This window comes from Scyliorhinus torazame, chromosome 8 (assembly GCF_047496885.1).
Source record: "Scyliorhinus torazame isolate Kashiwa2021f chromosome 8, sScyTor2.1, whole genome shotgun sequence".
In the NCBI taxonomy this organism is placed as follows: Eukaryota; Metazoa; Chordata; class Chondrichthyes; order Carcharhiniformes; family Scyliorhinidae; genus Scyliorhinus; species Scyliorhinus torazame.
Genome location: NC_092714.1, coordinates 142,815,444 through 142,828,925, shown reverse-complemented (window position 1 = coordinate 142,828,925; position 13,482 = coordinate 142,815,444). Strand labels below are relative to the sequence as shown.

At 50.9% G+C, this 13,482-nt stretch overlaps 1 protein-coding gene across 9 annotated transcripts in view; it reads left to right on the top strand.

Annotated features, from left to right (window-relative positions):
• LOC140428160 (leucine-rich repeat-containing protein 63) overlaps positions 1 to 13,482 on the top strand; it is a 101,779-nt gene that overhangs the window by 50,926 nt on the left and 37,371 nt on the right. For all 9 annotated transcript variants that reach the window (XM_072514294.1, XM_072514296.1, XM_072514295.1 and 6 more), the window contains 2 exons: positions 3,477 to 3,575; positions 10,273 to 10,409. In XM_072514294.1, coding sequence (XP_072370395.1) covers positions 3,477 to 3,575; positions 10,273 to 10,409 — 236 coding nt within the window. The remainder of the gene's footprint in view (positions 1 to 3,476; positions 3,576 to 10,272; positions 10,410 to 13,482) is intronic.

Below are 13,482 nucleotides of genomic sequence, written 5' to 3'. Positions count from 1 at the left end.
AACACACCGGTCTACACAAACCGAAAGGGGTACCACTCAATGAACGTCCAGCTGGTCTGTGACCATCAGCTGCGCATTGTGCACCTCTGCGCCCGATACCCAGGCAATGTGCACGATTCCTTCTTCCTGGCACACTCGGTGATTCCTGACATGTTTCGAGGGGTACCCACCCCCACCCGTTCCCAGAACGGCGACGACATTCCCAGCCATGGAGTCAGAGTCAACGTCTGACTCCTGCCCATGGTAGCACTTTCCACCGTCTACCTGGGTGATTCCTGCATGGGAGCTGGCCATTCCATCTCAAGGTCATACCGATTCCCTGGGGTGTGGGTGCTGGGGGTGTGTGGGGGTGGGGGGTGGGGGGAGGGGGAAGCATGGTCCTCCCACAGCACTGCCCCCCCCCAACCGGCCAGCCCGGACCAGCCCACGCCCATCAGACAGAGCACCGGGACAGGTTGTAACGGCGGTACCACGATGGTACAGCATGAGTGGAGGCGGTCTGCTGTGACTCCTGCCCTGCGATAAGGGTCCCGTTGGCACGGGTCCCGTTGGCACGGGTCTCCTGGGGCGAACCAGCCTGGATGAGCCTGGCTGCTGCTCGCATATCCCAGGTGCCGTGGTGCCGCCCTGTTCTGCCCACTGCCCACCAGATGCACCAGGGACAGAAGGGGGGGGGCCTCCAAGGTGCTGCGATGTTGCAGCACCTCCCCTGCGGGTGTCACCGGTACGGGCCCCATCATTTCCTCCTCCCTCGGGGTGCCCAATGGCTCCCGGGCTTCTCCATGGAACGGGGGTGCGAGCGGAGCTAACACCTGAGGCCACCCCCCTGCCACCTGCTGCTGCCAGTCCTGGAGGCCCGCTCTGATCTCGGCCAGGGTCTGCATGCTTGTGGCCATGGAGCACAGGGAGTGGACCATCTCCGTCTGGGACTGCACCACATCACGCTGCGACTGTGCCACCATCCACTCGGTCTGTGCCAGATCAGCCAGTGACCGGGCCACCTCCCTTTAGGACTGGGCCACCTCCCTCTGGGACTGGGCCACCTCGCCCAGTGTCTGCGCCATGCCAGTCAGCACCTGGGCAATTCCGCCGACGTTCCTAGCCATGGCCTGCTTTGACTGGGCCATACTGAGGAGCGCACTGCAATGTTCAGGTGGCTTTGGCACATGGCTGCCTGTCAGAGGGCAGCCCTGTCCTGGGCCTCTGCCACCGCCTGCACAGAATGCACAGGCCTTGGGCGCGTTGATCTATAGCCAAAACCGTCGCCCCAAATGTCTCCACCATGGACTCCACACATGCGGTGTCGGCCTGAATGGCACGCATGGCCGGCACCGCACCCTGCTCCTGTACACAGTTGGACTCTGTTATGGGCCAGGGTTTAGAAAACTCCAAATTGTATTCTGGAGTCCACCTGACCTATAGCTGTTTGTTGAATTTGGCTAGGATGAGCATAAGAGCCTGCCTTTCAGGTGTTATTCAATAGACTTGTCAGTGATATTAATCAAAAAACAAGCTTTATTCTAAGAATTTAGTTAACATTTGTAGAAACACACACAGCGAGAACTTTTATCAATTACAAACATAAAGACCCCACACAGCTACAGTAATCTATGTATAACCCTTAATGAATTCCCCCTTTAACTGTTCTAATTCAGTAACAAAATCCAAGTAAAACCAGAAACCCCTTTTCAAAGGTGTGGCCCAGCACACGGCATTCTCACTGGTATAAGATTGGTGTTATTGATACTCTGTTCCCTTTTTCAAACCGCAAATCTGAATTCCTTCCAGAAAGCAATTATCTCTTTTAAGTTACCAAGCAGTCTGGAACAGCTTTTAAAAGGAAGATAGAGAAAGACACTTCTTTCAACCTGCGCAGTTCAACCCAGTCCAAAACTCAAAGTGAAAGTAAAATCTCAACGCCACAGCCCAGCTCCACCCACACAATGACATCACTGAAGTAACGTGATAAGACAAAACCTTTCTTAAAGGGACACCCCTGTGACAACTCCTCCACCTGCGGACGCAGGTGCTGGATGCCCGGCGTCATCCCCTCTTGTAGTCCCTGGTTCTCTGACTGCATCTGCACTGTGGCTGGGCCTGGATGCTCCAGAAGCCCGGGACCCGTCTGGATGGCAGCTGATTCCTGGGGCCGGCCTGCCCTCTGACCATCCTGCCTCTTGGGTGCTCCTACCTCCACCTGCTGTACTGGATGAGATGTGTGGTGTGCACCTGATAGTGTCCCAGGAGCCGCTTCACTAATGTGCCCAACCGAGGTGATAGTCTCTGGGATGGTGGAGGGTGTAGGGGACGGCTGTAACGGAAAGTCAGTGTCATCCTTCAACCCGAGCTCCAGGGTGTCCTGAGTCTCGGGCTGGGTATGGTGTTCGGGCTGCTCTCCCCGTCAATGCTCGGCCATGGCGGATGGCATGTGGGACAGAGTGGGGATTCGGCCGTCTCCCGGCGAAGAGGGGCCGGGTTATGGGCGTGTGTGTGTGTGTGTGTGGGGGGGGGGTTAGTGCCAGGGGTATTGTGCAGCCGACTCCCCCTGTCCACGAGGGACAGTTGCGAAGGCATGGTCCAACTACTTGGAGTGATCTGCGACAATGTGGCCAGACCAATCCTTCAGTGGAGACAGGTAGTAGCTTGGTACATTGTGACACTTGATGTTTGCATACTGAAGACCTACGCACATCTTGATGCAGTATTTATCTAACATTTGTTTTTACCTTAGATTCATCTCTTTGGGTTCTGCTGGAATCTTTTCCAAATCTATCCCAGCAGTTCCCTTTAAATACTATTTAAGCACCAAGTCTCTATGGTCTAGAAGGTGTTGAGTTTGCAGCATCATTGGTTCCCATTATTCTTTCTATATAAATGCTTTGTAGTTGAAATTGAGTTACTTTAACATCCCTTGACAGTTCAATGTTCTTGATCATTGGGTCTCATAACCTTCTGAGCTACTTTGTCAATCACCAGTTTTTTAACGGCTACAATTACACAAATCTGTTGTTAATACCTGGGCATATTGTACTTTAACCACTGTATCTGAAGAATGTTATTAGACATATAGCCAAAGTACCAATTACCTATTTAAACAATTTTCATAACTGCCAATGTCTGTCAAACATTATGAACATTTGTTGAATTATTTAGGGTTGGATTCTCCGTTGGCGTGATCCTCCGTTTCGCCGGCAGCGCACTCATGCCCACGGATATCCCGACGACGTGGGGGTGTCCAAATGGGAAACCCCATTGGCCGGCTGGCGGTGCGGAGGATTCTGCTGCCGGCGGGGGCGCGCTGCACAAGAAAACAGGTGCGGCGGGATGGAAAATCCCACCCTTAGTATTTCTATCATTTCAAAAGAATACAATTTTTTTTCTCAGTGTATTAAAGTAATGACAAAAGATACAAAGGTACATTTCCAGATTTGAAGAATATGATTACCATCTTGTTTAATGTTGTTACTGTATCACAGGGTCACTTCATTAGCCAACTTCCTGATCTGACTGCATTTGCTTACATACTAAAATATCTGAACCTGTCATTCAACAGTTTTCAGGACATCCCTGTTGAGGTGAGTGTAATTGATGAAATGATCTATAATATTTATGCTTATAATTTATTCCAATGAATGAGAGGATCATGAGCCTAGGTCTAAACCAGAGCATTCCTACCGTAAAACCTCTCATGGCCAACTGTCATTCTTAAATTAATAACTTGCATCTGGTTACCAAGGTTGCGGAACACATTAATTATGGAGAACAATACATAGCATATTGTTACACCCTCAGAATAACACCACACAATCAATGAATGATTTTGAAACCGTGCTATTCTGTAGCAAATGAAGATTTGTTGGCATTTAATGTAGTAAACCTTCTGTATCATTACATCTGTTGAGCAACTAAGCTGGTATGTCAAGTAGTTTCAATGAGCAGCAATTAAAACAAAGACAATGCAATATAACACCTCAGTGATGTTTATGTACACTTTTTCAATGGTGCTAGTGCTAATTTGGTGCATTAACTTGCAAACATTGCCTCTCGGAGGTAATATGAGATATTTCTGTCACAGTTATCTGCTATGCGGATGATTTAGAAAGTTAAGACATTCGTTCACTGAGGCATAATAAATTTCACAACACTTTTGGCTTTCCGGCAAGACCAACTTGATAGTAGAGCACCCTTTAAAATTATTGTAGATTATCCTGCTCTCTTCCAAAATGTTGCTCATAGAATTTACAATCATAGAATTTACAGTGCAGAAGGGGGCCATTCGGCCCATCGAGTCTGCACCGGCCCCTGGAAAGAGCACCCCACCCAAGCCCACACCTCCACCCTATCCCCGCAACCCAGCAACCCCACCTAACCTTTTGACACTGAGGGGCAATTTAGCATGGCCAATTCACCTAACCTGCACATCTTTGGGCTGTGGGAGGAAACCAGAGCACCCGGAGGAAACCCACGCAGACACAGGGAGAAAGTGCAAACTCCGCACACAGTCACCTGAGGCGGGAATTGAGCCCGGGTCCCTGGAGCCATGAGGCAGCAGTGCTAACCACCGTGCCACCCCAACATTCTTCCCAACATTTGAAATTTTTCTTTATTGCTTTAATTTGTAAGCTAACTATGTTTTTTTTAAAAATATATATATTTTATTGAAATATTTTTCCCTGAGCAACATTTTTCCCGCTTACAAAACAAGCGAAACGATAACAGTAACAAAACAGAAATTTTTAAACTTTTTAACAATAATAATAATAGTAATATACAAGTAACAAAACCTCGTACTCTATTGACCTATACTCAACTGAGCCCCCCCCCCCCCCCCCCGGGTTGCTGCTGCTGGTCATCCGTCTTCCCTCTAACGTTCCCCTAGGTAGTTGAGAGATGGCTGCCACCGCCTGGTGAACCCTTGAGCCGATCCTCTCAGGGCAAACTTTATCTGCTCCAGTTTAATAAACCCCGCCATATCGTTTACCCAGGCCTCCAGTCCGGGGGGTTTCGCCTCCTTCCACATGAGTAGGATCCTGCGCCGGGCTACTAGGGACGCAAAGGCCACAACGTCGGCCTCTTTCGCCTCCTGCACTCCCGGCTCTTCCGCAACTCCAAATAGAGCTAACCCCCAGCCTGGTTTGACCCGGGCCTTCACCACCTACGAAATCACTCCCGTCACTCCCTTCCAATACCCTTCCAGTGCCGGGCACGCCCAAAACATATGTGCGTGGTTTGCCGGGCTCCCGCCACACCTCCCACATTTGTCCTCCACTCCAAAGAACCTGCTCAATCTTGCCCCCGTTATGTGTGCTCTATGTAGCACCTTAAATTGAATCAGGCTAAGCCTGGCGCATGAGGAAGAGGAATTTACCCTGCTTAGGGCATCAGCCCACATACCCTCCTCTACTCCCCTAATTCTTCTTCCCACTTTCTTTTTAGTTCGCCCACCGACTCCTCCCCCTCTTCCCTCATCTCACTATAAATCACTGACACCTTGCCCTCTCCGACCCACACCCCTGAAAGCACCCTGTCCTGTATCCCCTGTGTCGGGAGCCGTGGAAATTCCCTCACCTGTTGTCTAGTAAACGCCCTCACCTGCATATATCTCAAGAAATTCCCCCGGGGTAACTTATACTTTTCCTCCAGTGCTCCCAAGCTCGCAAAAGTCCCATCTATGAATAAATCTCCCACCTTCCTAATTCCCAACTGGTACCAGCTTTGAAATCCTCCATCCATTCTTCCTGGGGCGAACCTATGGTTGTTCCTGATAGGGGACCCCACCAGGGCTCCCCGCACCCCTCTCTGTCGCCTCCACTGTCCCCATATGTTCAGTGTTGCCGCCACCACCGGGTTCGTGGTGTACTTTTTCGGTGAGAACGGTAGCGGCGCCGTCACCAGCGCCTCTAGACTCGTCCCTTTACAGGACCTTCTCTCCAGCCTTTTCCACGCCGCTCCCTCACCCTCCATCATCCATCTACGTATCATTGCCACATTGGCGGCCCAATAATAATCTCCCAAGTTCGGTAGTGCCAGTCCTCCTCTGTCCCTACTGCGCTGAAGGAACCCCCTCCTTACTCTCGGAACTTTCCCTGCCCACACAAAGCTCGTAATGCTCCTATCTATTTTATTAAAAAAGGTCCTGGTGATTAAAATAGGGAGACATTGAAATACAAATAAGAACCTCGGGAGGACCATCATCTTAATTGCTTGCACCCTGCCCGCCAGCGATAAGGGCTGCATGTCCCACCTCTTAAAGTCCTCCTCCATTTGTTCTACCAGCCGTGTCAGATTAAGTCTGTGCAAGGTTCCCCAGCTCCTAGCGATCTGAATCCCCAAGTATCGGAAGTTTCTTTCCACTTTCCTTCGCGGTAAGCCTTCTATCTCTCTACTCTGGTCCCCTGGATGTATCACATATAATTCACTCTTCCCCATATTTAACCTATACCCCGAAAATTCCCCGAACCTCCTCAAGATTCGCATAACCTCTATCATCCCCCCCGCTGGGTCCGACACGTATAGCAATAGGTCATCCGCGTATAACGAGACTCGGTGTTCTTCTCCCCCTCTAGTCACCCCTCTCCATTTCCTGGAGTCTCTCAGCGCCATGGCCAGAGGTTCAATTGCCAGCGCAAACAACAATGGAGACAGCGGGCATCCCTGCCTTGTTCCCCTATATAATCGGAAATACTCCGATCTATGTCGACCTGTAACTACGCTTGCCGTCGGTGCCCCATAAAGTAGTCTAACCCAGCGAATAAATCCGTTGCCAAACCAAAACCTCCTTAACACTTCCCATAAATACTCCCACCCCACCCTATCAAATGCCTTCTCTGCGTCCATTGCCGCCACTATCTCTGCCTCCCCCTCCACTGAGGGCATCATTATCACCCCTAATAGCTGTCGCACGTTAACATTCAATTGTCTCCCTTTTACGAACCCTGTCTGGTCTTCGTGCACCACCCCTGGGACACAGTCCTCTATCCTCGATGCCAGCACCTTTGCCAGCAGTTTGGCGTCCACGTTCAATAGTGAAATAGGTCTATAGGACCCACACTGCATCGGATCTTTGTCCCTCTTCAAAATTAGCGATATCGTCGCCTCCGACATTGTCGGGGGTAGTGTCCCCCCTTCCCTGGCCTCATTGAACGTCCTCGCCAACAACGGGGCCAACAAGTCCACATATTTTCTGTAGAATTCCACTGGGAACCCGTCCGGCCCCGGGGCCTTCCCTGCTTGCATGCTTCCCAGTCCCTTAATAACCTCGTCCACCTCAATCGGCGCCCCCAGGCCTGCCACCGCCTGCTCCTCCACTTTCGGGAACCTCAACTGGTCCAGGAACTGCCGCATCTCCTCCTCTCCCTCTGGGGGCTGAGACCTATACAGTTCTTCATAAAAGGTCTTAAACACCTCATTTATCTTTCCTGCCCTTCGCACAGTGTCTCCCCTTTCATCCCTAATTCCTCCTATCTCCCTCGCTGCTGCCCTCTTTCGCAGTTGGTGCGCCAACAGGCGACTAGCCTTTTCCCCATATTCATACCTCCTCCCCTGTGCCTTCCTCCACAGTACCTCCGCCTTTCTGGTGGTCAGAAGGTCAAACTCGGTCTGGAGTCGTCTCCTCTCCCTGTACAGCTCCTCCTCCGGGGTCTCTGCAAATTCCCTGTCCACCCTTAAAATCTCCCCCAGTAATCTATCCCTTTCCTTGGCCTCTGTTTTCCTTTTGTGGGCCCCAATAGAAATCAGCTCTCCTCTGACCACCGCTTTTAGTGCTTCCCAGACCACTCCCACAGGGACCTCGCCGTCGTCATTGACCTCCAGGTATCTCTTGATACACCCCCTCACTCTTGCACACACTCCCTCATCCGCCATCAGTCCCACATCTAATCGCCAGAGTGTTCTCTGCTCCCTGTCCTCTCCTACTTCCAGGTCCACCCAATGTGGGGCATGATCCGAAACCGCTATGGCTGAGTATTCAGCTTCTTCCACCCTAGAGATCAACGACCTTCCTAAAACAAAAAAATCTATCCGGGAGTACACTTTATGGACGTGGGAGAAGAAGGAATACTCCCTAGCCCTGGGTCTAAGAAATCACCATGGATCCACTCCCCCCCATTTGGTCCATAAACCCCTTAAGTACCTTGGCCGCTGCCGGCCTTCTTCCAGTCCTTGAGCTGGATCTATCTAGCCCCGGGTCCAGCACCGTATTGAAGTCCCCTCCTAAAATCAAATTTCCTGCCTCCAGGTCCGGAATACGCCCCAGCATCCGTCTCATGAACCCCGCATCGTCCCAATTTGGGGCATACACATTAACCAACACGACCTCCATTCCCTCCAGCCTACCACTCACCATTACATATCTACCTCCACTATCTGCTACGATGTTCTTTGCTTCAAATGCTACCCGTTTCCCCACCAAAATGGCCACCCCTCTGTTCTTTGCGTCCAGTCCTGAGTGGAACACCTGTCCCACCCATCCTTTACTTAGCCTAACTTGGTCCGCCACCTTTAGGTGCGTCTCTTGGAGCATAACCACGTCTGCCCTTAGTCCTTTTAAATGCGCGAGCGCTCGGGCCCTTTTTATCGGTCCATTCAGGCCTCTCACGTTCCATGTGATCAGCCTCACTGGGGGGCTACCTGCCCCCCTCCCGTGTCGACTAGCCATTACCTTCTCTAGGCCAGTCCCATATCCCGCCTCCGCGCTCCCGCTCGCTCCCCCAGCGTCGCATTCCGCCCCCGACCACCCTCTCTTTAGCCATTTCCTTTTGGATTTCCGCAGCAGCAACCCAGTCCCCCCCCCCCCCCCCCCCCCGCTAGATCCCTATCTAGCTTGATTGCTCCCCCTATATCACTTCCGTAAGTCAGCTGACTTCAACTGACCCCGGCTACTCCTGCTCGCTCCTCGGCCCCCCCGGTCTGAGGGAACTCCCATCCGCCTTGCGCCTGTTTTCCCGCCTTATTCTTTCTGGCGCGGGAACATCCCTTTACCTGATCCGCCTCTTATGGCGCAGCTCCCTTTCCCCTCCCCCTCTCCTTCCCCATTCTCTGACTATGTCCCGCCTCTCCCCCCTCACCGACGCCCACATTTCCCCAGTGTCCCCCCCCTTCCCTGTTTACTTCTCGATTAACTTTCACCATCCCATTAACAAAAACAATAATAACAACAATAACAGTTCCCTGCAGCATCAGTCCCTCAGTTCCGGTCCAGTTTCTCTTCATTGATGAAGGACCATGCTTCCTCCGCCGTCTCAAAATAATAGTGTCTCTCCTGATGCGTGACCCATAGTCTTGCCGGCTGCAGCATCCCAAACTTCACCTTCCTTTTGTGCAAAACCTCTTTGGCTCGGTTGAAGCTCGCCCTCCTTCTCGCCACCTCCGCACTCCAATCCTGGTAGATCCTTACCACCGCATTCTCCCATCTGCTACTCCGCACCTTTTTAGCCCATCTCAGGACCTCTTCTCTGTCCTTAAGGCGGTAGAATCGCACGATTATCGCCCTCGGTGGTTCTCCCGCTTTTGGTCTTCTCGCCGGGATCCAATTTGCCCACTCCACCTCCATGGGGCCCGCAGGGGCCTCAGCACCCATCAGTGAGCTCAGCATCTTACTTGCGTACGCTCCACAGTCCACTCCTTCCACACCCTCCGGGAGACCTAGTATCCTAAGGTTCTTCCTTCGCGCTCCATTTTCAAGGGCCTCAATCCTATCAGCACACTTTTTATGAAGTGCCTCGTGCGTCTGAGTCTTGACCGCCAGGCCCAGGACCTCGTCCTCAATACCTGATACCTTCTGCTCCACCACGCGAAGTTCAGTCTCCTGGGTCTTTAAAGTCTCCTTAAGCCCCTCAATTGCTTGTAACAACGGGGCCATTACCTCCTTCTTCAGCAGGTCCACGCACCATCTCACCACCTCGTCCTGCTCAGGCCCCTATGTCACCTGTGGTTTCTCCGCCGCCATTTTGTTCCACTCCCTCTGACCTTCTGGCTGCAGATTCTTCGGGCTGCAGCCGCCGCCGCCGGTTTTTCCCTCCGTCGTTCGGGGGGGACTCCCTTCCCTCGCACCTCGCACCGGGTTTTACGGCCGTCTAAGTCCCCGCTGGGGCTCTTAAAAGAGCCCGAAGTTCCGTCGGAGCTGGAGCTGCCGAAACGTGCGGCTAGCTCATCCCTGCCGCAACCGGAAGTAAGCTAACTATGTTGATATGTTGCCAGCAATTGTTGTACAGTACATTTAAACATTTTAAGTGCTTAATTAAGTTTTTATATTAACTCTGTTTTATCCTTAAGATTTATAGATTCTCCCGACTTGAAGTGTTGAATTTAAGAGACAATCCCATAACGGAAATTCCTTCTGATATTGCAAAACTGACAAACCTGAGAATCTTTGATATTTCCTTCTGCTTGGTTTCAACTCTGCCTGCTGGGTAAGGTGGTCCATAAGTTTTGTACAGCCTAATAGCAACTTTTACCAGTGCACAAATCTTGAAACAGTTCTTTTAAAAGAGACTTATGAGCAAGTGATTGAAATCAGGAAATGTACAGGGCTGGGTCTTTTCGCACCCATTTGCGATGGGCCTCATTGTGGGAGAAAGCCAAAAATCAGTTTTGCATCATCCTAAAAACCAGGTCGTTATTGTGCACTCCAGCCATCAAATGTGGGCTGTATTTCAACCGTGGCACATCGGGAAAGCCATTTCAATACTTATTATCATCTTATTATATGGACTCCTCACTGGAATCAACACCCCACGCTGGATCATCTGGGCATGTCGGTGTGCAATTAGGATGACATGTTTCATAATGGCACATAAGCGACCTGCACTTCGCTCGTCACTTTGAGGTTAGCTTGCCTACCTTGCATCGTGCAACACTGATAGGAATCTGCTTTGCAGGCAGCACCGCATTGCTTTCAAGGGGTTGTCATAGGTAAATCTTTACCTACCAGACCAACAGTAAGGCAGGGGAGGCTTTTCAAGTGCTGCAGAGCTCGGGCTGTACTGGAGAAGAGAGGAAACTGTCCTGAAGCAAGGGAAGGGTGCAGGGCTAGTGTGGTGGTAGAGGTGGGGAGGTTTGCACTCAGACATATAACTAGGGGGGAGAGTGTGCAAGGGTCAGCATCCTCAGCACCAGGATGGGGAGAGTGGATGTTACCGAATGACGTAAATCGCTTGGGGCCAGAATGGGAGGAAAGGCGAGTGAAGAACCACTTCACTTTACATTGTTGAGCTTGCAAAGACTGCCCTTGTCCCTGTCCAGAGAGGGAGTGGACATGTTAGTCCAGTCTCCAGTCTGCCTAGCACATTGTGAGTAGGGCGTGGTCATAACATCATGTACCTCAGTCCGTCAGGTTTCTGCAACCATAATGGGATGCAGCTGACACATTTAATCATGGGAGGCATCTGTAACCTAGAGACAGGGAAAAGGCATTATCGGGGTATCCCAGGTGGTATTTATTTAACTGCGTAAATGACCTCAAGTTGGGGAGGGTTCAGGGCCAAACTGGTTACAGGCACATCCATTTCAAGATGTTCAGGGGCAAACAAAAGGATATGTACCACAATGGAATCCAGGAATACAGGAGAAGAATTGAGAGGGCTGTGAGGGAGGGAAACCTGAACATGATCCTCCGGGATGTTGAAAGAGGTTTCCACATCCACACAGGAAGGGTCTAAGCTGGCCTGGCAGTGAGAGCTCGGCAACATCATCTTCCAACCAGCAGCGATGGCTCTGGCTCAGTACAAAATTAAAATGAGGAGAAGCTTTGCTGGTGAGGATTGGGGGGCAGCTACATTCACTGGGGGGCTCATTAAAGGGGCACCCAACTCAACAGTGCATTCCCAGATGAACACAGTAATAATTCTTACAACACCAGGTTAAAGTCCAACAGGTTTGTTTCAAATCACTAGCTTTCGGTACAGTGCTCTGAAAGCTAGTGATTTGAAACAAACCTGTTGGACTTTAACCTGGTGTTGTAAGACTTCTTACTGTCCCCACCCCAGTCCAATGCCGGCATCTCCACATCATGGCTTCCCAGATGAAGAAAGAGGCACAGCTGAGACATGTTAGCAGCCTTTCAATGACAATGCACGGAATCAGTAAAGCGAAGCAATGATGCGTGTTCTTGCGAGACTAATTTTGCAAAGTGGCACAAATCAATTTCCTTGTATTAACTCCTTGTTAGCAACCTGGGAATTCCACAGAGTAATACCAAATTCCAGAACAATTGGGCGATTGAACAAGCTTCAGTAGCCTGTTAGAAATTTGGTGCTGGAACATCAGGTGGCGGCATGCAGTGGAAGTCGCACATTGGGTAGCTCCTGCTCGAGGCTCTGTTTTTTTGATTTTTTGATTTGATTTATTGTCACATGTACCAAAGTACAGTGAAAAGTATTTTTCTGCGGCCGAGGGAACGGTATGTATATAGTAGACAAAAAGAATAATCAACAGAGTACATTGACAAATGGTACATCAACAAACAGTGATTGGTTACAGTGCGGAACAAGGGGCCAAACAAAGGGAGGCATCTGTAACTGCAAGAGCAGCATAGGGCGTCATGAATAGTGTTCTTACAGGGAACAGATCAGTCCGAGGGGGTGTCGTTGAGGAGTCTTGTAGCTGCGGAGAAGAAGCTGTTCCTATGTCTGGATGTGCGGGTCTTCAGGGACCTGGTTTCAGGGGGAGTTTTTGAACAAACCGGTGCAGGAAGGCATAAAGAAGGTGGGGAATGTCTAAGGCCCAGAAAAAAGCCGCTTGGAAGAAGGGGCAAGTGAAAGTTTGCCGTCAAGTGAACGGGTCAGCCCAGCAGCAGGAAAGATGGCAGAAGCTGGGTCGCTGGGTGGGCCGCGCCCTTCAGAGTAGAAACTCTGACCGAGGTGATAGCCGGAGAATTTGAGAGGCAGTTTGCGAAGCATATGGAGGTGCTGCGAAAGGAGATGATGGCTGCGATGAAGGAGTGGGTGGAGGAGGCGATGGCCCCAGTAAAGGCGACGGTGTTGAAGACATCGGCCGAGATACTGGAGCAAGGAGAGAAGTTGAAGGAGGTGGAAGAAGTTCTGTCACAGCACAGTGACCAGTTCACCTCGATGTGTGAGGAGCTGCAGAGGGTGGTGGAGGGCAACAAAGGACTCAGAGCCAAGGTGGAGGATCTGGAGAACAGGTCGAGATAGCAGAATTTACAAATTATGGACTTGCCTGAGGTGGAGGACCCGAGGCCAACTGAGTACTTCACGAAGATGTTGGTGGAGATGTTGGGGGAGGGGGAAGAATCCTCCAGGTACGAGCTGGACAGGGCTCATCGGTCGCTCAAGCTGAAACTGAAGGCAAACAAGTTGCCAAGGGCAGTCATAATTTTCTTTCACAAGTTTCATGTTAAGGAGAAGGTCCTGAGTTGGGTGAAGCAAAGGTGGGAGGTGAAGTGGAAAGGAGTTGGTATTCAAATATACCAGGACTTAACTGTGGAGCTGGCGAGAAGGCGGGCAATCTTTGGACGGGTGAAGA